The 26036-nt window shown below is 39.0% G+C and overlaps 4 protein-coding genes across 8 annotated transcripts; 2 read left to right on the top strand and 2 right to left on the bottom strand.

Annotated features, from left to right (window-relative positions):
- The first annotated feature begins 2021 nt into the window (after positions 1-2021).
- Positions 2022-7543, top strand: LOC116213284 (SNF1-related protein kinase catalytic subunit alpha KIN10-like). 2 transcript variants are annotated; one of them, XM_031548160.1, is made up of 13 exons: positions 2023-2323; positions 2982-3076; positions 3400-3599; positions 3698-3882; positions 3977-4159; positions 4354-4485; positions 4665-4850; positions 5008-5097; positions 5175-5255; positions 5336-5485; positions 5581-5832; positions 6269-6330; positions 6456-7543. In XM_031548160.1, the coding sequence occupies exons 3-13, from the start codon at positions 3404-3406 to the stop codon at positions 6586-6588; spliced, it is 1650 nt and encodes a 549-aa protein (XP_031404020.1). In that variant the 5' UTR covers positions 2023-2323; positions 2982-3076; positions 3400-3403; the 3' UTR covers positions 6589-7543. The 2 variants fall into 2 exon arrangements, with proteins under 2 accessions (XP_031404021.1, XP_031404020.1); XM_031548161.1 differs by lacking the exon at positions 5008-5097 and having other exon boundaries at positions 2022-2323.
- Positions 7544-9215: 1672 nt separating this feature from the next.
- Positions 9216-13559, top strand: LOC116213281 (SNF1-related protein kinase catalytic subunit alpha KIN10-like). Of its 3 annotated transcripts, none has more exons than XM_031548152.1 (12): positions 9216-9417; positions 9629-9821; positions 10243-10331; positions 10648-10847; positions 10945-11405; positions 11653-11784; positions 11997-12182; positions 12326-12415; positions 12493-12573; positions 12654-12803; positions 12899-13150; positions 13251-13559. In XM_031548152.1, the coding sequence occupies exons 4-12, from the start codon at positions 10652-10654 to the stop codon at positions 13365-13367; spliced, it is 1665 nt and encodes a 554-aa protein (XP_031404012.1). In that variant the 5' UTR covers positions 9216-9417; positions 9629-9821; positions 10243-10331; positions 10648-10651; the 3' UTR covers positions 13368-13559. The 3 variants fall into 3 exon arrangements, with proteins under 3 accessions (XP_031404012.1, XP_031404011.1, XP_031404013.1); XM_031548153.1 differs by lacking the exon at positions 9629-9821 and having other exon boundaries at positions 9220-9417; positions 10945-11129; positions 11223-11405; XM_031548151.1 differs by lacking the exon at positions 9629-9821.
- Positions 13560-13608: 49 nt separating this feature from the next.
- LOC116213280 (probable receptor-like protein kinase At5g61350) lies at positions 13609-16410 on the bottom strand. The gene has a single exon (XM_031548150.1). The coding sequence runs from the start codon at positions 16312-16314 to the stop codon at positions 13828-13830; it is 2487 nt and encodes an 828-aa protein (XP_031404010.1). The 5' UTR covers positions 16315-16410; the 3' UTR covers positions 13609-13827.
- A 181-nt stretch (positions 16411-16591) lies between these two features.
- On the bottom strand, positions 16592-22065 carry LOC116213282 (LON peptidase N-terminal domain and RING finger protein 1). Of its 2 annotated transcripts, none has more exons than XM_031548155.1 (18): positions 21795-22065; positions 20765-20875; positions 20144-20226; positions 19961-20045; positions 19775-19861; positions 19594-19655; positions 19236-19501; positions 19078-19138; positions 18773-18950; positions 18567-18605; positions 18411-18472; positions 18255-18291; positions 17806-17855; positions 17650-17719; positions 17449-17524; positions 17244-17323; positions 17069-17137; positions 16592-16896 (listed from the first exon to the last, which is right to left on the bottom strand). In XM_031548155.1, exons 1-18 carry the CDS (start codon positions 21861-21863, stop codon positions 16837-16839), a joined length of 1545 nt encoding a protein of 514 aa, XP_031404015.1. In that variant the 5' UTR covers positions 21864-22065; the 3' UTR covers positions 16592-16836. The 2 variants fall into 2 exon arrangements, with proteins under 2 accessions (XP_031404015.1, XP_031404016.1); XM_031548156.1 differs by having other exon boundaries at positions 19236-19429; positions 21795-22064.
- Between the last annotated feature and the right edge of the window lie 3971 nt (positions 22066-26036).

Raw genomic sequence — 26036 nt, 5'->3', positions numbered from 1 at the left:
TCAAATACGACCTATATTCCAAATAAAATTATAAATATGTCAATTTTCCTGGTAATCCTGACATTTTAATTTTCAAGCGATCTAACAATCCGAGAACCAAACGATCCTTAAAATACAATGTTTTGTAGAAAAGTTTTTTTTCAGGAAAATGTCTTCACGAGTTTCCATGCGTAAAACAAACCCGTGGGTCAAGGGAAAATTTTTCCAATTCTCACACGTGGTATTCTTCAATTACCAAGTTGAGTCCCACCATTGTAAAGTAAAAAGTCATCTTTTTCCCAAATATACCCCTCGCCCCATCTCACGTTTTCTCATCTTCTACCTCTCAAATCACATTTTCCCAATTACTCATCCATCTCCACGATGCCTCCATTGCCTTTGGCTTTGTCGACAACTCCTTGTCTCTCACTCCAATTTGTCATCGGGCACGGCTCCAACTCGATTTCTTTTGAAATTTGGGTTCTTTGTTATGATTCTTATTCCATTTCTATAATTCACTTTCCTCGTCATTCGATCTATTCTCATTGTACAAGAACCACTCATTATTAGCCTTAATTTGTTATGGCAATGTGCTATTTCTTGCTTCGTTTCTTTTTTATCACCATCTTCAAATTCTTGTTATGTAATTGATTGTAGGTTGTGATGTGAAAAACAAAAAGAAGAAAAATATAAAGGGATTTGATTTGGGGTTAGTTGGGCCACTGTGAAATGTATTGAATTCTAATAAATTATTGTTAGCATTAGCAAAATTATGGAAAGGGGTATTGATTATTCAATTATTGTATATTTGTCTTCCTAATTTCTTGTATGGAATTCTTTTTATTTGCTAATTAGAATGTTCCCTTATATAATAACACCATATACTACAACTAGAATTAAAGAAACAAAAGAGATTCCTGAGGATTCATGACTTTATTATTGTTATGAGAGAATATAATGACGATTATTTAGGCTTTTTATCATCCATATCTTTTGCAGGTTGTATAGGCTGATAATTTAGCTAGTTCTTTATATTCTTCAAATGAATCAAGTATCTATTGAGGCATTAGGAATGATGCTTGCTATTATTTCTATATATTAGATGAAGATATTATTTTGCCCATGTGATGTAGCTATGGAAACACTTACATTAATTTTTGTATAGAAGAATGTCTCTATGAGATCTATGATAAGTAATGATATGTCCAACGTGTTTATATATAATATGTTGAAAAATTATATTGCAAATTCTTTGAGTTTGCATATTACTTGTGGATAAAATTGAGATTTCGGTGAAAAGAAATTAAGGCGGACACCATAAACAGTTAGTTGTAATATTGCGGACAATTGATTGTATAATGGCATAGGTAAAGAACAGTACATAATTCATTGACAATCAACTGACGCAGTAGACTTGTACATGCGATTATGTCCTTTTTCGAAAATGTTCACTAAGGAAGAGCTCCCTTCGTGCCTTGAACCTTTCGTTTCCGTCAAAGTTCGTCTTCTTTATCACCATGTTCCGAGTTGTTTAAGGTTCTTCAACAACTCCGTCTCCTCTCCAAATTCGGTTCCGCTTCGTGTTCGATCCATCTCTAATGTACATCACCAACTTAACACATATTACATAGTAATTATTATTTTTTGTTAGCAAGGAAGAATATTATTGTAAATTTATATTCATTTCTCATCAATTTATTTTATATACCAAGCATTGTAATATCATATTCCTAGTAATTTAATATATTTATCAAACACAATAATTTTTAAATACGACCTATATTCCAAATAAAATTATAAACGGATCAATTTTCATAATAATCTTAATATTTCCAGTAATTTAATAATTCACGAACCAAAATGCCCCTAAAAATGAATAAGAGCAAACAAGGAAAGGAACACCAGACTTCTTATTTCCCACGAAATTGTTCGTTCTGAGCTTTGGGGGCCCCGCGGGCCCGAAGAGGGTCAGACAAGCGTGAGACCGACGTGGCGGACAGGACAAGGTCGAGGAACGGGCAAAAGACCCCACGGCCACGGGCTACAGTCTCTCACTCTCTCTCTTTCTCTTTCTCTCTGCTCCTTCAAGACAGAAGCTAACATCCACAGTGCGTTAAGCATAAGCTGATTCATCATCGTAAAACCATTGAACAATCGAAACCCATTAGTTTATGTTTTTTCCCTTAAAAACCCTTTTCATCATTCGACCCAAAGATTCAACCCCATTGGTGGATCCTCACATGAAGAAGAATTTCTTCCAGGGTGCAGTGTTCTTTATGCTTCTCACCACCAAGCTGTCTGGTCTGGGTTTTCTTGGCAGTGCATAGACAGGTTCTTCATCCAGGTCTTCTTCTTCTTCTTCCTCCTCCTCCTGCTGTTGTTTCTGTCTGTCTGATTGCTTTGCTGCAGAGTGATCTGAGGATGTTGAATTTGTAAGTGTGTTGCTTGATTATCATGCGTTGGGTTGCAAATTTTGGTTGCAGAATGCCCTGTGGTGGACTGTTGGTTGGTGGGTGTGTGATAAACTATTACACAGAGAAGAACTGGTCTGAAAGTTTTTAACTTTTGGGGTGGAAGTGTCGAGCTTGCTCGGTTTCATCTTTTGTTGTTTTGTTTGGTTTTGATGATCAAGTGGGACTGTGGAGCCACCTTTCCTTGATTATCTGTTCATGGGAGGCTTCTGAATTCTTTCTCTGCTGGAAAGTTTTTAACATGCTAGATCGAAAGACTGTTTCGTTGAATACAGACCGCAGATGAGATACTACTTCATTTATCACTAAGAATCCAGTATTTTTGTCTAGTTGATTTATGCTCCACTTAGTTAACATTAGTGTCCTACCTCTTGTTCTCTTCAGAGAAATGAAATTGGAGCTGAGTTCTTGATTTCAATTCTTTTGCGATCATTTTAACTCTGGTAACAAGATTCGGGAAAAGGGTTCTTGGATTTGACGGTCTTTCCTGGTGCTTCTGGGAAACTGAATGATTTTAGTGGCCTCAAACAGGTACTCCGCCATTGGGTTCATTAAGATGAATTGTTTCATGTTCTAAGCATAAAGCATTGGCAGGAGGGGGCCTAAGCTAATTAAGCGCCGAAAAGGTATTATTTTTTCATCTCATACTTTCCCGTCTGAAACTTAATAGCGCTGTGTCATATGTTTTTATGAGGACGGTTGGTGATGATTTCTTTCTCTTGTGATTTCTAGCGATTCTGTCTATTGATTCCACTATCTGCTTGTCCTTTCAAGAAGGTTCTTAAAAGCGAAATGATTGGAATAAAATTATTGAGTTGATTAGTCCAGCAAAAACTCAAACCAAATCATCTGCTTTGACCGAAATAGTCCTTCCAATATGTTTGGGCTAATGTCTAGCTTGTGTATGCCTAACAAAAACTTGCAGCATTCTTTTTCTTGTCTACGGCAGAACAATGGATGGACATCTTCCTCTTCCAGGAGCAAGCACTAGTCCATATTCAGTTCTAGGGAACTACAGGGTTATCAAGAATCTCGGCCATGGCGCATTCGGTGAGGTAAAACTTGCACAGCATTTGCCCACAGGGTGCAAAGTTGCTATCAAGATTCTTAATCGCCGCAAGATCAGGGAAAATGGCATGGATCAGAAAGGTGGGTCTGCTAAATTAACTCTCTTTATATTTTCTGGTTCTTCAAGGATAATGGTCAATGTTCTGTACAAGAAATTGATACGGTCAGGAAATTTACAGTGGAGCGGGAAATCAAGATCTCCAAAATGCTTGTTCATCCTCACATAATTCGGCTTTATGAGGTGATCGAAACAGCAACTGATATCTACATGGTCATGGAATTTGCTGAACGTGGTGACCTGTGCGATTATATCATGATGAACCAAAGGGCTCAAGAAGAAGAAGCAAGAAAGTTTTTTCAGCAGGTAGCAAATGCATGCAATGGATGATTCCGTGTTTCACTTTGCTGTTCTCTTTAAAATGAGTATTATCAATTCAATGCTCTTTCTGTCGGAACAGATTATTTCGGGTGTGGAGTACTGCCACAAGTACAAGGTCGTTCATCGGGACCTTAAGGCCGATAATCTGCTGTTAGATTCTAATGGCAACTTGAAAATTGCTGATTTCGGGCTAAGCAATATTATGTTGGATGGCCATTTTTTGAAGACGAGTTGCGGAAGCCCGAACTATGCTGCACCCGAGGTCTAATACCCAAATCTTGTGAATATGTGCTCATTAGATAACAATGACTAAATTACAAAAGCTTTATCTAACATTTCAACCTTCGAGAAATTCTGAAGGACTTGCCAATTGATTGAAAAAGTGATTAAACAAAGGCATGGTAACATATTCATTACTTAGTGACCTGTATAGTAATGGCTAAATTGCATCTGCAGGTTATTTCAGGTAAACTTTATGCTGGTCCGGAGATTGATGTTTGGAGTTGCGGCGTCATTCTGTACGCTCTTCTTGCCGGGACCCTTCCTTTTGATGATGGAAGCTTTCCCGATCTCTATAGGAAAATTAAGGTATCATATGCGTGTACTCTATGTCATACTTTAGCTTAAATTTCTTGTGCTACAAACATGTGTCGAGTAGTTGTGCTGATAATTGCTACTGACTCATCTGAAAGCTTGAGCAGGTGAATTGTTCTATCATACTTTCAGTGTTCAATTTAGACACTCTATCTAGCTAATCCTTCTGTTAGGGTGGAATGTATACTCTCCCAAGCCATTTGCCATCTGGAGCAAAGGAATTGATTGCAAGGATGCTCGTCGTGGACCCCATTAAGCGGATAACGATTCCCGAAATTCGTCAATCTCATTGGTTCCGAGCCAATCTTCCTTGCTATTTGGCCGCTCCTTTATCAGATGTTATTAATCAAATGAGAAAGGCATGTCTTTCTACTTGTTTTCATTTTTGCTCAGAGGAACCATAATTCATGACCTTAGCGATTTTGTTTGTTTGTTTTTTTTTTTTGGGATAAGTGAGGTTCAAATTTTCTTTAGTTCTTGCATAAAACTAAGCTAAGTTAGACTAATATTGCGCAGATCAATGAGGAGATACTTGAGCGGGTGATTATGATGGGTTTTGGCAAAAGCTTCTTGGTCCAATCCCTTGAGGAGAAGATTCACAATGAAGTACATAATGCATAACTGACATTAATCAGAAACTACGTGATACTTTTTACAGCAATATATTCTTAACTCTGTTTCAGGGCACAATGTCGTATTACTTGCTGTTAGACAATTATAATCGTGCAAACAGCTATTACAGCATCGAACTGGAAATGTACCAGGTGCATATTGTTCTTAAGTCGGCGCTTGCTTACACTACATCGTGATTGTTGACTGAAATTGCTTACTCGACCATTTCTAGGAGAACTACTCTGCTGCTATGCAAATCGGTGAATCTTCACAATCAGCTGCTAGGAACTCCCTCACGGGAATTCTGAATCATCAGCAGGGTATCAGTTTGAGGCCTCAGCCTCAATCACAAAGTTCGGAAAGATGGGGTCTCGGGTTACAGGTACAAACTTTCGTGATTATTGGTAAAACTCACATTTATTGTTATAATTTTCTTAACCAAATTATTGAGCTGTGACTTTTCGACTTTTTGAACAGTTTGGATCGCATCCCCTTCAGATCATGGCGGCTGTGCTTGGTGCCTTGCAAAAGCTGAACGTTGGCTGGAAAAAGATTGGACAGTATAACATGAAGTGCCGGTGGTCACCAACTTTCAATGGCCATACTAGTCAAATACAAAGCACCAGTATCGATACTGCGCTAAGAGACCCCTCCCAAATTGATATAGACTTAAATGCTGATATATTGGCAGCAGTTGTGGGACAGAACACTGTGAAATTCGAACTTCAGGTACTCCACCTTCCTCGCTCTATTTTAATATTAAAACAATTGGTACGACCACGGAGAAACTATTATACCGATGTCCTTATTTTTTTTTATGATTCACGCGATAGCTGTACAAGACTTTGCTGGAGAACAACTACCTTCTTGACCTGCAGAGGGTTATGGGCCCGCAATTGCCTTTCTCGACCTCTGCACGAACTTCCTCTCTCAGCTGCAGATCATCTAAACAGTTCTCCGTAATCTATGACCCAGAAATCTGTATATAACACAGGACACCATATATATACATGTGATATTCCTTCCTTTTTAGTACCTGTGAAGGTTGTTCACAACTCTGCTTTTTCCTGTTTCTTGGATGACAAGACAGGGCATCTCCGGGCATGATTATTACGATTTATTGAGACAAAAGTTTGATATTTTGCAATTTTCTAATATTCTGCAGGATTTCTCATTTGTTGACGACATATTTTCGAAGGCGAAACTAATTAATCAAGACAAATGCCGGTAAATCATGCATTAGAATTTCGGTTCTTTTCTAATGGTCGGAAGGCTGGGAACTTATCCCAACTTAATGAGAGCAGAGTGGAGAATGAATCATCTAACTTTCTGAAATTTAATGACGAGAAAAGCAAAACAACTTGCAGTCGGAATGAAACTTCAGGATCAAGAATAAGGAAACCTTCACAGCCGGAGATAGATCTTCCACAACCAGCTGACCCCGATCACAGCCTTCTCATCGAAGTTCCATGTCGCCTCCTGTAGTTCCTTGAATGCGAAGAAATGTCCAAAGCCTCCGCTCGCAAATATGCGGGAAGGCTTGACCTGTAACTGCTTCGATTTGATGATTGGCTTGCCCAGCTGGCATAAAGAGGTAGCCACAAGGCGAAGCTCTTTCTGTAGTTCCAGCACGAGTCCTGCTTCTTCCGGATCCAAACAAGAGCCATGGCCAGGAACAGGAAGCGACCGTCAAAATCATTGCCATAACAAGTAAAACAGTCCCAAAAATCTTCATCTTCACGGTTCCGGGACCTGTCCCTAAGCTCTAGTTAATACTCGAGGACGGACCAACTTGAACCACAATCTAACTGTTCATTATAGCTGAAGAATCCACCACAAAGTCTGGGTAATAAGCCGTTGCAAGGTTCCAGGTGCGGGATGAGAGGTCGAGGCCCCGAGACTCCTATCATATTCCGTTAATATATGCATTGAAGTAGAGGTCGCTGAGGCTCCTGCTCACTATGTCCCAGAAATGCAACCTTATCAAGTACGAGAAACCCGAATCGACATTCATCTCCAACGTGAGGTTGAACTCCTGCTGGTTCACTTGTGAATTGGTCACCATCGTGATCACTGAGGCATAGACACTCTTGGGGGCGATATCCCCGGGAGGGAACTAGAGGTTTCGAACTCCTGGCAAAGTCATGAATGCGTTATCAGGTTGCCATTGCCTAAAGAGTGTTATTCGAGGGACCGATAGTGGTGCCACCCAATATTTAGCCGGTACACGGTTCACCACTTCGAATTCTTACCGGGACAATCCCGAGAAATCACCTAGTAGGCGAATGGAAGATGCCCTGTCGGAGATGAGAGATTCGGACACAGAAACGATCTCGATTGCATTCACAAATTCTTGGGTAGACGTGAACTGTTTTATTAAACGGAGGAGAAAAGAAAATGATGTTAAATGAGTTTTTTGGTTTATTTATTTTTCTTTTTGGGCAATAAGAGAGGCTGAGGCCGAGACTCTTTCACCTAACTTAGGACAGCTCCTCCATGGGCATTATTCTGCAGAAGAGCACGACCTTCGGCGGAAACCGTAAAAACGGCCAACGGCTGAATTCATCTTATCCATGTGAGCTTTGTGGGCCGCCGCGGGCCCCAAGAAGGGTCGAATCAGACAAGCATCGGACCGACGTGGCGGGCAGGACAAGGAGAGAAACAGTCTTGCAAAAAGACGGCTGAATTCATCTGAATATTTTCTCCAAAAAGACCCCCCATAGTCTCTCGAGCTTTTTCTCGGATTATGTTTCAGTTTCATACTTATTTCCAAACTAGACTTAGTTTGAAAATAATTTATAATCTAGACTTCTTTGTGAAATCATTTCAATTAAATTCTTATCTTTTAAGCTCTTTTAAAAACACCCTAAAAATGTATATCCAAATAACCATTAAAAAAACGTTAGCCGTTTTGCCGATTCCGTTAACTGATCTTCGAGTTTTAAAAAATAATAAAATCTATATAGAAATTAACCGGTTCAGCTACTTTGAATATAATTCTTAGGATCAAGCGTGAATTGAAGCCAATTTCTCTACCCCTAAAGATACTCCTACATTTTATTTACTATACTCATTATTCCGATTCGTTTAACAGAAATCTACGTAAAAATTCATCGGGTTCAACTATAATCTTTATGTGTCAAATGTAAATTGTAACCGATTTTTGTGGATGTTTTAGTTTTGTCAACTTAATTTTCAATTATTTTAGTTATTCTAACAATTTACTGAATTTGATTAAGTTTTTATAGTATTTAATATTTTTAAAACTATTTATAATCAAATCAGCACAAGGCGGTAAACTGTAGATAAACGAATTGTAGTAAGTTTGCTGACTACATACTGTATTGAAGTAGGATTGATCCTCAACTTACATCCTCGATTTTTTTAACCTAAAAATATCCACCCTCAAGAATTTGTGGAAGAGCAAGCATTTAAGATTTTAACCAAGGATGAACGATGATGGTTTTTTTTTAAAATATTTTTTTTTGCACTTATCCTCTATTGGGTCAAGAACTTAAATCAAATAAATTCAATGAATATGAGTAAGTAGAAGAATAATGTTACCTATATCATATTGAGATAAGGACTTAAATGAAACAAATTTAAAAGTTTTGAGGTATTTAAATAAATGAATAAAATAATGTAAGTCTATTTTGAAAATTAGTTTACAAAGAAGTCTATTATCAAAAAATATTTTGTAAAAGAGATCTAATTTGGACGAAAGCTCCAGGTCTTGTTCAGAAATAGAGTTGAGTTAAACTCAACTCAATTCTAATTATGTATATACATATATATATATATATATTTAATTGGGTTGTACCGATAAGTTGTGGGAGAAAATAAAAAAAATAATGATTGTTTTGTTGAATTATGAAAAAAAGAGTAATAAATAGTTAAAAAAATTTAATATTAAAAATTTAAATTAAATGGTAGAAAATAATTTTTTTTGATTTTAAAAAATAATAATAATTGTACTGTTAAATTAAAAATAAATGGAGTGAAGTAAAAAAAAAATCCAAAATCAAATATGGCCTCAGTCTCTCTGTCTGTCACTGTCTCTCTCTCTTTCTTTATGCAGACAGAAGCTAGCGTCCATAGTGCGTTAAGCACAAGCTGATTCATCATCATAAAAACATTGAATAATCAAAACCCATTAGTTTAAGTTTTTCCCCTAAAGCCCTTTTCATTATTCGACCCAAAGATTCAACCCCATTGGTCGATTCTCACATGAACAAGAATTTCTTCCAGGGAGTAGTGTTCTTGTGCTTCTCGCCAGGCTGTCTGGGCCGGTTTTTCTTGGCAGTGCATAGACAGGTTCTTGATCCCGGTCTTCTTCTTCTTCTTCTTGCTGCTATTGTTCTGTCTGTTTGATTGCTGCAGAGTATCTGAGGATGTTGAGTATGTAACTGTGTTGCCCGGAGTCGGCTGTGTTTCTTGATTATCATGCATTGTGTTGCAAAATTTGGTTGCCGAATGCTCTGTGGTGGACTGTTGGTTGATGGGTATCTTATGAATTATTACACAGACAAGAATTGGACAGAAAGCTTTTGACTTTTGGGGTAGAGCTTACCGGTTTCATCTTTTGTTGGTCTGTTTGGTTTTGTGGAGTGCGGAGCCACCTTTCCCGGAGTATCTGTTGATGGGTGGCTTCTGAATTCTTTCTCGGCGAAGCATCAGCAAGAAAGATTGAGAATCTTTTACTTCTGTTCATATCATGTGTATGCCTCCTCTCTTCTTTCCCTAGGCAACATGGTTATTCAAAACATAGTTCTCCGTTTCATAATCTTTTGGCGTCTGCAACTAGAATTTGTATGATCAGGATAGCTCTTAACTGATTAACTTGTTAGTCTTTCACTAGAACTATCTAACATGCCGAATTAAAAGTCTGTTTTATCGAATACGAGGCTGCAGATGAGATACTACTAGTATTTTTTTCTAGTTTTGAGTTTATGCTCCGCTCCTCTTGGTTAACATTAGTGCCCTACCTCTTTTTCTTTATGGAGGAATAAAACTGGAGATAAGTTCTTGATTTCAACCGTTTCCTGATCATTTAAATTATGTTCACCTAATTGGGGAAAAGGGATCTTGGATTTGGTGGTTTCTTCTGGGAAACTAAATGATTTCATTGGCCTCAAACAGGTACTCTGCGGTTGGGTTCATTAAAATAAATTGTTTCATGTTGTAAGCATAAAGCATTGGCGGAAGTGGGGGAATTAAGCACCATAAAGGTATTATTTTTTCATCTTATACTTCCCCATCTGAAACTTAATATCTCCGTCTCATAATTTTTTTCAGGACAGCTGTTTATACTTTCTTTTTCTTATGATTTCTATTGACTTTGTCTATTGATTCCACTATCTGCTTGCCGAGAAGGTTCTTCGAAGTGAATTGATAGGAATGAAATTGTTGAGTTGATTATTCCAGGAAAAACTCAGACCAAATTATCTGCTTTGACTGAAGTAGTCCCTCTAATCTGTTTGTGCTAATGTCTAGCTCAAGTATGCTTAACAAAACTTGCAACGCTCTTTTTCTTGTCTATCACAGAAAGATGGAAAGGCATCTTCCTCTTGCAAGAGCAAGTACTAGTGGAAATACAGTTCTAGGGAACTACAAGATCATCAGAAATCTTGGACATGGTGCATTCGGCAAGGTCAAAGTTGCACGGCATTTGCCCACTGGATGCAAAGTTGCTATCAAGATTCTTAACCGCCGCAAAATAAGGGAAAAAGGCATGGATCAGAAAGGTAAGTCTTTTAAAATACTCTCTTTATATTTTCTGGATTTTCAGGGAAAATGGTTAATGTTTTGTTCAAGAAATTGATGCGATCGGGAAATTTACAGTGGAGCGGGAGATCAAGATCTCCAAAATGCTTGTTCATCCTCACATAATTCGGCTGTATGAGGTTATTGAAACAGCAACTGATATCTATGTGGTCATGGAATATGCTGAACGTGGCGAACTGTTTGATTATATCGTGGAGAACCGAAGGGTTCAAGAAGAAGAAGCACGAAAGTTTTTTCAGCAGGTAGCAAATGCATCTAATGATGATTCTGTGTTTCGCTTTGCTGTTCTTTTTAAACAGCTTATTATCAATTCAATGCTCTTTCTGTTGGAACAGATTATTTCGGGTTTGGAGTACTGCCACAAATACAGGGTCGTTCATAGGGACCTTAAGCCTGAGAATCTGCTATTAGATTCTAATGGGAACTTGAAAATTGCTGATTTCGGGCTAAGCAATATTATGTTGGATGGCCATTTTTTGAAGACGAGTTGTGGAAGCCCGAACTATGCTGCACCCGAGGTCCAATATCCAAATCTTGTGAATTTGTGGTCATTATGTCTGTTAAACAGAGAGGAAATTACAACAACTTTATCTAACATTTCAAGCTTCAAGAAATTCTGTAAGGACTTCTTGCCAACTGATTTTGAAAAAGTGATTAGACGAAGGCACGGTAATATATTCATTACCTAGTAAGCTGAAGAATTTTAACATGCTTTCTAGCACTATCCTTCAGGGTTAGAGAGTGATGGCTAAATTGCATCTGCAGGTTATTTCGGGTAAACTTTATGCTGGTCCAGAGATTGATGTTTGGAGCTGCGGCGTCATTTTGTACGCTCTTCTTGCTGGGACCCTTCCTTTTGATGATGAAAGCCTACCTAATCTCTACAGGAAAATAAAGGTATCATATGCGTGTACTCTTTGTCACACTTTAGCTTAGAAACTTGAATTTCTTGTCCAACAAATCTGTGCCGCTTAGTTGTGCTGAGAATTGCTACTGACTCATCTGAAAGCTTGAGCCGGTGAATTGAAGTGTTCTAACTTACTTTCAGTGTTCAAGTTAGATATGGTGAATCTGCAGAACCATTCTGATTGAGCTATTCTTTCCTTCAGGGTGGAGTTTATACTCTCCCAAGCCATCTGCCGTCAGGAGCAAAGGAATTGATTGCAAGGATGCTCGTCGTGGATCCCATTAAGCGGATAACAATTCCTGAGATTCGCCAACATCATTGGTTCCGAGTCAATCTTCCTTGCTATTTGGCCGCTCCTTCATTAGATATTATTAATCACACGAGAAAGGCATGTCTTTCTACTTGTTTTCATTTTTGCTCATAGGAACCATTCTTCATGACCCTAGTGAATTTTTTTTTGGATAAGTGACCTTACTGAATTTTATTTAGCTGTTATATAGAAATAAGCTAATTTAGACTAATTCCGTGCAGATCGATGAGGAGATACTTCAGCGGGTGACTATGATGGGATTCGACCAAAACTTCTTGATCCAATCTCTTCAGGAGAAGCTTCACAATGACGTACGTAATGCATAACTAATACTAATCAGAAACTATCTGATACTTTTTACAGCAGTAGATTCTTAACTCTGTTTCAGGGCACAGTATCGTATTACTTGCTGTTAGACAACTATAATCGTGCAAACGGCTATTACAACATCGAACTGGAAATGTACCAGGTACATATTGTTCTTAACTCAGTGCTTGCTTAAACTATATCGTGATTGTTGACTGAAATTGCTTGCTCTGCCACTTTTAGGAGAACTACTCTGCTGCTATGCAAATTGGGGAATCTTCGCAATCAGCTGCTAGTGACTGCCTCACGGGAATTCCGAATCATCACCAGAGTATAAGTTTGAGGCCTCAGCCTCAATCACAAAGTTCGGAAAGATGGGCTCTTGGGTTACAGGTACACACTATCGTGATTATTGGTAAAACACACAGTAATTATTATAATTTTCTCAAATAAATTATTCAGATGTGATTGTTCAACTTTTTGAACAGTTCGGATCGCATCCCCTTCAGATCATGGTGGTGGTGCTCAGTGCTTTGCAAAAGCTGAACGTTTGCTGGAAGAAAATTGGGCAGTACAACATGAAGTGCCGGTGGTCTCCAACTTTCAATGGCCATACTAGTCAAATTCAAGCCCCCATTAAAGATACTGCGCTGAGAGACCCCTCCCAAATTGATATAGACATAAATGCCGATATATTGGCAGCAATTGTGGCACAGAACACCGTGAAATTCGAACTTCAGGTACTCCGCCTCCCTCTCTCTTATTCAATATTCAAACAATTCGTACAATCATGGAGGCACTTATTTACTGATGTCTTTGTTTTTGACGGTTCCGTGATAGCTGTACAAGACTTTGGAAGAGAACAATTACCTTCTCGACCTGCAGAGGATTATGGGCCCGCAATTGCTCTTCCTCGACCTTTGCACGAACTTCCTCTCTCAGCTGCAGATCATCTAAACAGTTTTCCATAAACTACGACCAAGGAATCTGTATATAACACAGTATACATATATACATGTGATCCCTTCCTTTTTTACTTTTGAAGGTTGTTCACAACTCTACTTTTCCCATCTCTTGGATGACAAGATACATCACCGGACATCATTATTATGAGTTATTGAAGGGAAAGTTTGATATTTTGCGATTTTCTATATTCTGCTGATTTCCATTTGTTGACACATTGTTGAAGGTGAAATTAATTAATCAAAACAAATGCCAATAATCAGATACATTAGATTTTTATTTTTATTTTTTCTGATGGTCCAAAGACCGGGAACTGATCCCGACTAAATGAAAAGAATGAAACAACTAGCTTTCTGAATCTTAAGGAGAAAAGCAAAACAACTTGCAGTGGGAAGTTAATCAGATGGTGATGCAGAAAGAATGAACTTTGAACTTCAGAAGCAAAACGCCAAGGTCACACTTGAAGTTCCCCCTCAGAAGGATTGACTCGGGATGCTGCTTCCTGGAGCTGAAGAGCCGACTCGAGCTTCCAGAGAACATCGCTCATGGCGGGTCGATCAACCCCGTACTCCGCCAAGCATTTCTCAGCTGCTTCGGCGTACTTCCGTAGTGATTCGGGGCAAAATTTCCCAGCAAGATGTGGATCGATGATCTTCTCTAGCATTTCTTTCCTCTGCCACTTCATGGCCCACTCGGCCAGGCTGACCTGCTCCCTTGGCAACGCAGGGTCTATTGCGGGCCTCGCACAGATGACCTCAAACAGAACAACCCCAAAGGAGTAAACATCAGACTTGTCTGAGAGCTGTTGCCTCCTGAAGTACTCAGGGTCGAGGTACCCGAAGCTCCCCTTCACGGCAGTGCTAACATGGGTCTGCTCCATCTCCGGGGCTGCCTTTGACAGCCCGAAGTCGGAAACCTTGGCCACCAAGTTCTCATCAAGGAGGACGTTGGTGGTCTTAACATCGCGATGAATGATTCCATGGGCAGCACCGGTGTGAAGGTAATGCAATCCCCTGGCAGCACCGATGCATATCTCCAACCTCTGCTTCCATGACAGCAGAGGACGGTTTGAGCCATAGAGGTGGTCTCGGAGGGGTCCATTGGACATGTACTCGTAGACAAGGATCATCTCCGAGTTATCATCACAGTACCCGATGAGCGAGACGAGGTGCCGGTGCCTGACCCTGGAGAGCATCTGTATCTCTGTCTGGAACTCGTTGATCCCCTGCTGGGACTTTGGGTTCCCACGTTTGATCGCAACCTTCGACCCGTCTTCCAATGTCCCGAGGTAGACCTTCCCAAACCCACCTACTCCGATCATGGCCTTCTCATCAAAGTTTTGTGTTGCCTCCTGTAGTTCCTTGAACGTGAACAAACGCCCAAAGCCCGCACTCGCAAAGAAGCTTGAGTAACCACTCTTGCTCTTGCTTGATGCGAGAAAGGTCGACCGGTAACTGCTTCGACTGGATGACAGGCTCGCCTTGCTGGTATTTAGAGGTAGCCATGATGAGAAGCTCTTCCCATACTTCCAGTCCGAGTCCCGCTTCTTCCGGATCCGAACAAGAGCCATGGCCAGGAAGACCATCGCAATTATCGCCATCACGAGTAAAACAGTCCCAAAAATCTTCATCTTGATGGTTCCGGGACCTGGAATAGGGTCGAATCTCGAAGAGCTGTCCAGGCTTCTGACGGAGTTGCTCATCTTGAGGATTTCTAGTCCATTAAGAATGGCATTCCCTAAGCTCGAGTCAATACTAGAGGATGGACCAACTTGAACCATGATCGAGCTGTTAATTAAAGCCGAAGAATCCACCACAAAGTCTCGGTAATAAGCCGTTGCAAGCCTTCCTGTGAGGGATGAGAGGTCGAGGCCCGAGACTCCTATCTTCCCATTAATATACACATCGAAGTAAAGCTCATTGAGGCTCTTGCTCACTATATCGCAGAAATGCAACCTTATCAAGTATGAGAAACCCGAATTGACATTCATCTCCCATGTGAGGTTGAACTTCTGCTGGTTCACTTGTGAATCAGCCATCGTGATTGCTGAGGCGTAGACCCCATTGGGAGCGATATGAGGATTTGCTCCTTGGCCAGGGTAGTTGATCTCTCCAGGAGGGAACGAGAGGTTCCGAGCTCCTTCTGGGAAAGTCATGAACGGGTTATCGGGTTGCCATAGCCTAAAGAGCGTGTCATCTGAGGGACTAATAGTGGTTCCCCCGATATTTAGTCGGTACACCACTTCGAATGCATACCAGGACAATCCCGAGAAATCACCAAGTGGACGAATGGAAGATGCCGTGTCGGAGATGAGAGATTCGGGCATGGAAACGATCTCAATCGCATTCACAAAGGAGAAGGAATTCTTGGCAGGCGTGAATTTGAGGGTAAGTTTATTGGATGAAGAAGAAGAGGAGGTGGTGTTAATGAGGTATTCTTTCACCATAACTTGAGGTAGCTCTTTCTTGGGCATGAATCCACAGAAGAGCACGACTCCATTGGCGGAAACCGTAAAAATGGCATTGCTTAGATTGTAAGACGGATGAGGGACCGGGTAAAAGTAGAGACGAACCCAGTGAAAGCCCGGGGAGGAAATACCAAACGAGTAAACCGACTCATCGGTAAAAATTCTTGCGGTTTGGAATAAAGGTAAAGACGATAAGTAAGGAGAAGAGTTCCCAACATGTACAGAGTCGACCGAGGCAAAGACATCCTTCCCAGTCGATAAGAGGGAGGAAGAGTCATGATCGGACTGGAACCTTCTTCCATCCTGAAGAATGGTGGGGTGAGAGGAGCCACAGTCGATGAGGTAACAATCAGGAGGAACGAAAGGGCCCGATGGGGGGAAATTCAGAAAACCGGCAGCTACCTCGGAAACTGAAAGGCTCGCGAGGAAGACAATGAGGAAGAGAGTTAGCAGACAGGAGTGCAGAGGCTCCATTGATGCTTGAGGATGGAAGCTCAAGCAGTCTCTCAAGACGAAAATGAGAGTTTTGGCTGTGTTTTGCTTCTCTCTAAGAAGACTAATCAGTGGGAAGAAAGAGGGAGGCAAGTACGTACAAACGTGCAGAGATGTCACCTTTTGTACACATTTCAGGACAGCTCCAAAGATGGCTTAGGCCAACTCGGACCATTGCGATATACTTACCTAAATCGGATAAAATAAGTCGGTCCCGGCATGTCGGTCTAGAGCAATCAAACATAACAGAAATGTCAGATGCCGAACGAAGATCATCAAGTGTCCTCTTATGTAGATAAAAGTTGTGTTTATACAAGCATCTTTACAAATCAAAGGGATCCACAAAGATTCTATGGAGTGGATCAAAGAATATAGAACTTTGACAACAAATGAATTTAATTCAAAAATATCCTGTGATATCAAGTATATATATGCAAATGTATACATTGTATATGAGAAAATATACGAAGAACAAACACCCAATCAATGTGGTTTCTGAGCATATCATTGGACTCTACATCCTTGCTCTTCAGCTCTGAGATATATCAGCCCGCGACTTATCCTCTACAATAACAAAGGCAAGATGATCGAGTGAGTGGTGCAAATTTGGAGAACAGTATAAGCTCGACACTCCATTGGGAAACTTGATAATAAGCCAAGACAACAAATGCAGTTTCTCGTTTCCCTGCACCCCCCTCCCCCCAAACATTTTTTTCGGCTGTTCGAGGTTGAGTACCTCTCTAGTGTCTCTTAGTCGCAAGAGTTCCATCTTTTCTGCAGGCCTCCTGTTCGTTAGAGTTACGAGCTGTGACCAAGAACCAGAATTCCATTACATACTATATTAGTTATTATTACTACAAAATAAAAGCTTAGTAAAACCCTGCATAATAGTTGAAGCGAGTAAAGATTACCCAGAAACTGAACCGCTCGGGATCCTGTGCTGAAGGCATCATTCTCTCCAAGCTGAGGAGCTTCTCGTATCTTGCTCGATCTGCAAATCAAATTATATAGTCAAGGATATAGAAAACGAAAAAAGGGAAAAGTAAGAAAAAGTCCTCCAATGATGTCCAACTGAAATGTAATGTGACTGGGAATGTAGAGACTGTTCAAAGTCACCTTGCCGTGCTGCTTGCTTAGCCCTTGTTAACCATGCCCTTGAATGTTCGGATAGAGTATTCGTCAACTCTTGCAACTGCAGAGTCAGTTGAAAGTGTTATAGCAAACAGCTACAGATTGAGTAAAGAGAAGCTTTTTTTTCCTCCCCTGTTGTAGTAAACTCGTGAAAGAAATTTAAGGTTATGATATTTTAAGACTCACATCTGCTCGTACTTCTGTTCCATCAGGGGGATGTATGTCTTGTACCCATTCAACCTCTGCAACTCGGTACCTGCATAATATTGGATAAAAAATTATTTTTCTTTTCAATCTGGTCTTAGATCAAGGAGAAAGACAATCAGTTAGTAGAGGACTAACCCATCTTGATCCGTTGATCTTAGAATACGAAATCTTCGGCGGCCTTCTACCTGAACGAGAGCGATTATTGCATATCAGAACATGTGGTGATTTCCAGTTCCAGTAACAGGGGAATCAGAAAAGTAATTGCATATTATCAAGTTTCTTCGTTGCATATATACTGGAGAACCATATTGCAATCTAAGTTGACCACTGACGATCAAAACAACCACCATCCACCAAAAAGAACAAAAATTCTGTTCCGTGATTATACGGTCATCAATTATGCCCCGAAACCCATGAAACAATTTTCAGCAAACGGATCAAAACTGTTTTCATTGTATGGAAGTAAAGGTTGATGTAAACACTAGACAGGAAACAACAATAGTTCGAGGTCTACTCTAAACCATCAGCTATTTCCAACTATAGCTGTATGTAGATACATGAAAAACATTGAAATCGGTTATCACCTCTATAAAGAATCGTCCATCAGGAAGTGGCTCACACCTGCATTGAAAAGATAACACCAATTTGACAACAGCAATAATAATTTTAGCGGTTATATACCGACAATGGGGAACCTGCAACTTGCAAGGAAATAACAAGAACTGGAGAGAAAGGCATACTCAGTGATCTCCACCTCGCAAGCAAAATCAGCAACTGATCCTGTATTTGGATCGAGCATAACCTAGAAAACATGAAAAGCACTGTAGTAAAATCTCACACTAACTCATAGAACCTTAAAGAAAGCTAAGAGGTATGATTGAAAGTTAAAACCATACCATTCCCATCCGGTGGTTTCCTTCCATTATCCTCCTCACCTGTTTTTTGCCAATGATAAAGAATATGAGAAATCAGTTTGGTCTAGGGTTATATCTCATAGACTCATCATGAAAGTGACTCTTTTGAGAAGACTTTGGTCTCTTTCCTTAGATATGAATATCAGCGTTGATGTGTCATTCATTCAATGTCAAATATGAAAACTCACCATAAGCCTGTATCGTGGCTCAAAAATGTGAAGATGATACTTTTGGCAAGGGATTACGACATCCATGACAAAAAGTGGGACCTTGTCATTCCCAAAGTTGGTCAAACTTTGGTGATCAGCCTTCCTTTCCTCATACGCTTCGGGAAAGTTCTTTTGTATAATGTTGTTGAGTGTCACACTGACCAAAAGGAAACAAAAGAGCATCTACCATCAATTCTTTTACTGAAGACACTATAAGTTTCAAAAAGAGCATAGAGTAACTGAGCCCTGCTCATCTACATCAGGAAACAAGAGAGGGAGCTCACTTGACTGCGGATGTTCTAGGACTGATAAATAGAACTGTTCGACACAATGGGCACTTGTTACCTTCAAAAGACAACAGCAAGAGACACAAAAATTAAAAAGCAATTATAATCAGATAAAAGAGATCAACAATGAGCGGAAGGAGATTCAAATAACTCACCACGATCCATAGACTGAAACAAGCAAGCACGGCAAAAAGAATGGCCACAAGGAGTTGTAATTGGCTCATGTAACAACTTCAAACAGAGAGTGCAGTCGAAGTCATCAGTTCGCTCAAGTTCCTGGTGGCATCTCCTCCCCCTCAAGGTGGGTTGTGTTCTAAGCAAGCTCCGAAGAAGGGCCTGAAGAGCATTGCTGCACATTACCAGAAAGGATCGCGAAAGAATATCCGTGACAGAAGCTTCTGTAGCATGGGTACCACAGAAACTCCAAAAGATCCATGAAAAGATAGTGTTACACAATTTGAGAATCAACAGCTTAAGCAAAGGGAAATCTTGGATATGAGGAGATAAAAGTACCTAAAAGGATCCACTTGAAGGCCAGAAAGAATTGCATCACGGGCGGCTTCATACTTCTCTACCTTCCATTTCAAAGAGGGTGTCTCAGAATTTAAGACCCCACACGAGGAATTTTAATAAAAGTAAAGAGAGAGAGAGAGAGAGAGAGAGAGAGAGAGAGAGAGAGAGAGAGAGAACTTACTAAGAATAAAGCATTGGCCTTTAAAATGTATGATCTAATTGAGTTGGTACGAAGGCTGAGTACCTTGTCAGCATCCTTTAGAGCAAGCTGAAGTAAGTTTGACAATGTCGCTTTTAGAAATAATACTATAGTCAAATATATCTTTGTCTAGAATATGTTGAACCATGAGACTATATTAGAATATACCTCTGCATGTATTGTAGGATCAAGCCCATTTAAGGCTCTACACTCTGAAGCTGCAGCAGCTCGATGTCTCAGGTATAGACTTATCCTGATAAAGAGGATTATTGCAAAAACTGTCATGAAATTCAAAGAAGGAGAAAATGGTGAAAGTAATGGGAAGATATAGAACATACGAAGAGAACAAACCTAATGTAGGTGGCACAGCGGTTTCCAAGAATAACAGGATCACTCGGTTTGACATTATTCGCTCTAGAGTAACAATTGATAGCCTGAACAGGAGATCCGAACTTCAATTGTTGAACCATATACAGTAACCTCAATTAATTTTGGACTAGAGGATCTAAATGACTGAGGACAAGACCGTGTGACCAAATAAGTGATTACGAAGAAATACAGAAAAATCTTATCATCTTTTTAGGAATGTTCCAGTAATTTTTTTAATATTAGGCACCACAAATACAACCTAGCTCCAATCTTGAAGGCACAAAGCAATGCAGAAATTCATATTGCGATAAAAATACCAATGTAAGACTACCAAAGTAGTAATCAAACCACAGAAATAGAATATACTGCTTCAACCAGAACACGAGTTACAAGCTGTTGCATTTGCTCACTCCTTCGTGATCCACTATATTCACATCCAAAGCAGTGAAAAGATTCTAACAGAATTAAGGGAGAAAAGAAAAAAGCCACACAGTGGAAAACCATGACATTTTAAATGGGAGAGGCACAGCATTTGCACCTACTTCCTGAATTAAGATTAACTGGAACGTCCTAAAAGAAAGCCATAGAAAGCAGGTGTGCTACCTCTTCAAAGCGTTCAAGACGGTTCTCACGGAATGCTCTGTTTCCACGCTCTACAAGATCAAAGACATAGCTGAACCTATCCCATGGCAGTGACCCTTCCCCTTCATTTGCCTGCAAGTCAATTTCAAAATGTTTACTTTTAAGTTTCAAGGACAGTGCCATCTACTGAGACCAAAGCATTATATTTTAACAATAGTAACCACATAAAACCCCATCATTTTAGGACGAGAAATACCAAGAAAGAGGTCAATATTAGAAATTAGCTAGTCTACTTCCCAGAAACCAAACAGAAAGTTTATTTAACGAATCAGATGTGTTGTCACAGCACAAATTGAGGTTAGAATAGAGATATTTCAGATTATGTTCTGCTTCCTCGGTATCGTCAATGACCCAAATGAGCGCAGAGCGCAAACCTTGTTGTCTGTTCCTAAATTGTTCTCAGCAACCAGACACTCCAGAAAAGAAAATACAACCATGATGCAACAAATGTTTTGATGGAAGAAGGACCGTAATCGAAATGGTTTTCAGAGGAAGGACATTGATTTCTCAGCTACATGAAGAAACCCCATATGGATAATTCCATTTCATTCCCGGTCGGCGGACTTTGAACGAATCAAGAAGTTGGACTCCGGATTGAAAGTAAACCAACCAGGCTAAGAAAGTTATGGAAAAGGAACCCCCAAGAACTTTCCACATTCTGCAGCCAAGCCAATGCTCTGTAGCAGTAAAGGAACGCAAAAGAACTGAAAACTCGGCTAAATTACAGAAATTAGAGAAGCTGTATGACTGTATCACAGCTTAAGTGCTCAGAAGTAAAGATTTAGTCCACTCTCTTCCAAAGAATGCATGTCCTCTCATACGCTTCAAAGGAGAAAGGAACCAACTTTACACTCAATGATAACACTGTCAATCAAAGAAGCATGGAGGTGGAAGAAAGGCAAACTTTTCAAGAATCGGATTGCCCATCAAGCTCACTGCATTTTCCCAGAACCGAAACATCTTGTACAAAAAGCATAAAAGGGAAGCTCACCCAGATGTACTCTTCCACATCTTCAACCCCTTCAAGACTCAACTCGGGAGGCGAGTCACGACCCGCCATTGATCGAAAGAGAAGGGATTGATTCACCGCCCCTCCCCTCTCTTCACCTCCCCCCGCAAGAACCACCAAAAGGGCCTCTGGAACTTCAAGAACTCAATGCCCCTTGTGGGAAATTGGGAACGAGACGGGGCGAGACGGGGCGAAAAGGGCAGAGGCGGGAGGGTGTGATTAATGGCCTCGTGTTCGTTCTTGCATCCCTCGTTGTATTTACGGACCACTATATAATACGTGTTCGATTGATATCTGTCTATTCCTCTCTCTCTCTCTCTCTCTAAAACTCTTCTGTTTTTATTTTTTATTTTTTTTGGTTAACTCAAATGTTCAGGCGCTCTGATAACTCCGAGAGATTTCGAACCTGAGATCGGATGGATACTGGAACTGTTCTTTAATTACTAAACCAAATTTGTGGAGTTAGAACCCTTCTTTTCATCCTTATTTCATCATTTTTTTCCTTCCATGTGAATAAAAAAAAGAAAATTATATATTAATTGTTAATATTTTTTTATTTTATATTTATACAGTGCAAAGGAGAAAAATTTCTTTTTTTTTTATTGCTGAAACGGGAAATCTTATGATCAAATGAGGATCGTTAAAAATTGCATGGACGTCGAAAGTCTAGAACATATGCTCTGCAACATCCGTATGCGATTATGTAAAATATATTTAGTGAAAAATTAATTTTGTAAAATATATTTCATGAAAAATTAATGAAATTACTCATATAATACGTGAGTCAACTTTCTTCAGAGTTAAAATTCGAGATTTTTAAGAATAAAAGTTATGAGAAATATTTGAAGTTATTTCTTTTTTAAAAAAATATGGTAAAGTTTTTATCGCAATTTTTTTATTATATAAGCAATCCATCATTTCCTTTACTTTTCATTGCAAGGAGGAAAAAAAGGGAAAGGCATAATTATACGAGAACCCTTGTGGTCAATTTGTTTATTATTAATTAAACAGTCCCGTAAACGTTGCGCGAGTCCTCACTCTCTCTTTAGACATTATATTATTAATCTAGTTTTACAAAATTTACTTGTGGCCTTCCTTTGTAAATTTAATAATTATTGAAAATACACTATGATTGGTACACGTGACTTATCTTGTATAAATTACAAGCATGAGTTAAATAGTAATAATATGGATATGAATGTGGAGAACATATTTCATAATTGTTTCAGCAAAATTGGTAACGAATACAATATTTGTTGATTAGCAAATGATAGAGGCCTTACCTTTTTCCCGTGTTTTGTTACGTAGGTGTGAGTTCGAGGGAGAAGTCATTTTGCTGCATCTTGATAAATCTAACAAATACAAGGAAAATAAAAACAGAAACACCAAGAGGGACCCTACGTTCCACCAAAAAAAAAAACTATGGTTAATGGGAGAGATTTTAAGGGTCAAAGAACGAAGTGATATTAGAATTCGTTTTTGGTATAAATTTATATTTGAGTTGGTAGAAGATTTTCACATAATTTGATATAAATATTAATAGAGGGTACACGGATGGACAAACGACCATGAATTAAGTGTTCTCTCAAATGTTTATGTGAAAATTCCTCATCACATGAATAAAAAAACTCACTAGAGGAGCTTAAATTAATATATATAGATACAAATTTAGATCATTTTGAAGAACAATGCTCGAAATTTCTTAAAACACAATAAATACGTGTACATATTTTGATATAGCTAAACTAAATAAATGTGCTTGGTTTTTTTATTTTTATTTTTAATCATAAAATGCACGGTCTTTTACATTTTAACAAAAGACACGTGCAGTAGAAATATCAAGCATTCGAATGCTCGATTTTTTTTCAAAACACTACTAGTAGGTGCGTTTTGATAAATGTGTCCGACTTTTTAAAAGTTCCATGAAAGTTACATTTAATTTTAACAATTTAGTGTGAGCGAGCATTTTGAGACATACATATGGAAACATTTTGAGAAACATCGCGCATCTAATGCAAGCAACACCATCGAAATACCTAGACAACACACATGCCCGAAAATGAAGACCAGTTGTCATGTTGGTAACAGAAGTCTGGAGTTTTTTTTTTTTTTTTATACAATGCATGCCGAAATTAAATATTAGCACGATAAGTTTTGGGGCAGTGTATGTATCGAGTTTAAATCCTCTTTCATTTGGATCCATATGATCTTTCAATTCTAGATGAGGAGACTTCCATTCCAAGTCAACGGGCAGCATTGACCTTTTGCAAGACTTTGAAAGAAAGAACAAACGGGGAAGCAATAAATCAAGAAAAGCGTTTAGTCCAATAAATTTGGGGAAGGACTAGAGAGAAATTAATTATGAGTTGGAGCTTAAACGAGATTTAGAACAAGGGAGCAACGAGACAAACATAATATGCTCAAACTCAGCAATTTGGTCATGCCGCCTCGAAGGGCTAATGACATTTGGAATTTAGTTCTCTATGTAGGATGTTATAAGATAATATTCGCGTGTCGGCGACAAAAACTCGGTATGCTCACATGTGAATCAAATTTGTTCACTACCAAGGTGATTTGTCCATCTTCTCACAACCAAGGGCTCCATGACAAAAGTTCTTGACGCTACAATGCTTCATTTTCTTATTATTTGGTTGACTTTTTCGCTTAAATAGTTCATTGGTTGATTAAGTGAAAAAAAAAAAATTTAAGGATGTCTTTATCATTTGATCCCAAGAGATTCAATGTGAGAACTACTGTATCGTATGTATCCTCCCTCCACTCTACGGACGACATTACTCATTAGTTGTCGTTCGTTTCTACATGCAATGAGATTTATCATGGATAGTCTACCACGTGTCTTAAACATTCTGATCATTTTCGTCACTGCATTGTCATTTCTATTTGGCTGCATACAGATGAAATTATATTATTTCCGAACTGTTGTGAAATAACTAATATGTACATTCAACTGAAATATGTAATATCAATAAAATTGATATGTGCCGACAGTGATAGCGAATCGAAAGAGGGTAGAATAGAGGAAAAAGTATGCAAAGATGGTGCAATAAGAATTACACGTATGCATGTATGCATATGATGGAGGCCAATACATATGTGTGATAAGAAAGAGTGCCAAGTCTAATTGATTTCCTCCACTGCCAAGCTCACCCAGTATTATCCAATGCGTGTGGGCCTACTCACGACTTTCCTTTTGGATAAGCCAACCCATATAGAAAATCAATCAAATTGGTTCAAATAAGAAAATATAATGAGGGTTTTGACTGAAATTTCGGATTGATTGTTGCATCTATTTTGTGGTTATTTGCTTAGTATTTTGTCATTTTCATTCTTTTAGGCATTTTTTCCTGTACTCATATCCCTAATGAATATATGATCGTTATTTTTTTGAGAAAAAAAAATTATGAGAGAAGTAAAAAGGAAAGAAACAAATAAAAATCTAACTTTTGGTGAGTTTGGATTTATGTGCCATTTGGCTTCTGGTAGCTTTTAGAATTGGAACTGTTAAAGCCTTTATGGTCGACTTACGCATGGCAAGGACACGCCTTGTGTCCAATTGAAGAGTGAAATCATAACTTGCGAAGGACAATACATTTTTTACACTATTATATATGATTTCATAAAAATCTCGAGTTGTCATTTTCACAAGTTATGTGGTTAGCATTTTGGCACACATTGGAGTAAGTATATCATACTTCATAGATATAATATGCTCCGATAAAGCCCTACACCTAACGCTTTTTTTTTTAGCCTAATGATTAGGATAGTACTCAATTCGATTCGAATCTATTGAATTTCCATTGGACTTACACGGACTTGAGCTCATTTATACTAAAAGTTCACGTTAATAAGTGTTGATACTTAAATATTATATAAACCCATGAATATTCACTCATTTTTCTCATGTGGAATTAACATCATTACCACTCGTCCTCATGTGCAACGTGTTGTCTATTTCTACCTACACGTTGTCACATGCCCTTAAACACCCGCCCTCAACAATTGACATTGAGCCGGGCTCATCTTCCATGCTCAGGAGAGGGAAGACTTAACGAGGCGCACTTTTATCTAAACTCAGACATGTTGGACTTAGAGTGGTGTGAGTGCGCATAAGCGCATAGGTACGCATATGCGTAACTTGAGCTTTGATACCATACAAAATTTCAGAGTGTTTGAGAGAAAATCAACCTACTGCTCATAGGTCGT

The sequence above is a fragment of the Punica granatum genome, chromosome 7 (genome assembly GCF_007655135.1).
Source record: "Punica granatum isolate Tunisia-2019 chromosome 7, ASM765513v2, whole genome shotgun sequence".
Taxonomy (NCBI): Eukaryota; Viridiplantae; Streptophyta; class Magnoliopsida; order Myrtales; family Lythraceae; genus Punica; species Punica granatum.
Note: the sequence above shows the minus strand (reverse complement) of the source record. Positions and strands in the feature narration are given on the sequence as shown.

What these genes read in the sequence shown, in the direction of transcription:
- LOC116213284 (XM_031548160.1), top strand. Translation starts at nt 3,404, where the DNA reads ATGGATGGACATCTTCCTCTTCCAGGAGCAAGCACTAGTCCATATTCA. An exon ending in AGGAGAAGATTCACAATGAA is followed by an intron (nt 5,098 to 5,174) that starts GTACATAATGCA and finishes ACTCTGTTTCAG; the next exon opens with GGCACAATGTCGTATTACTT. An exon ending in ATTAATCAAGACAAATGCCG is followed by an intron (nt 6,331 to 6,455) that starts GTAAATCATGCA and finishes TGACGAGAAAAG; the next exon opens with CAAAACAACTTGCAGTCGGA.
- LOC116213281 (XM_031548151.1), top strand. Translation starts at nt 10,652, where the DNA reads ATGGAAAGGCATCTTCCTCTTGCAAGAGCAAGTACTAGTGGAAATACA. An exon ending in AAAAGGCATGGATCAGAAAG is followed by an intron (nt 10,848 to 10,944) that starts GTAAGTCTTTTA and finishes GGAAATTTACAG; the next exon opens with TGGAGCGGGAGATCAAGATC. An exon ending in TTATTAATCACACGAGAAAG is followed by an intron (nt 12,183 to 12,325) that starts GCATGTCTTTCT and finishes AATTCCGTGCAG; the next exon opens with ATCGATGAGGAGATACTTCA.
- LOC116213282 (XM_031548155.1), bottom strand. Translation starts at nt 21,863, where the DNA reads ATGGCGGGTCGTGACTCGCCTCCCGAGTTGAGTCTTGAAGGGGTTGAA. An exon ending in GTCTTGAACGCTTTGAAGAG is followed by an intron (nt 20,227 to 20,764) that starts GTAGCACACCTG and finishes TCTCCTGTTCAG; the next exon opens with GCTATCAATTGTTACTCTAG. An exon ending in AGGCCAATGCTTTATTCTTA is followed by an intron (nt 19,656 to 19,774) that starts GTAAGTTCTCTC and finishes TTGAAATGGAAG; the next exon opens with GTAGAGAAGTATGAAGCCGC.
- LOC116213280 (XM_031548150.1), bottom strand. Translation starts at nt 16,314, where the DNA reads ATGGAGCCTCTGCACTCCTGTCTGCTAACTCTCTTCCTCATTGTCTTC.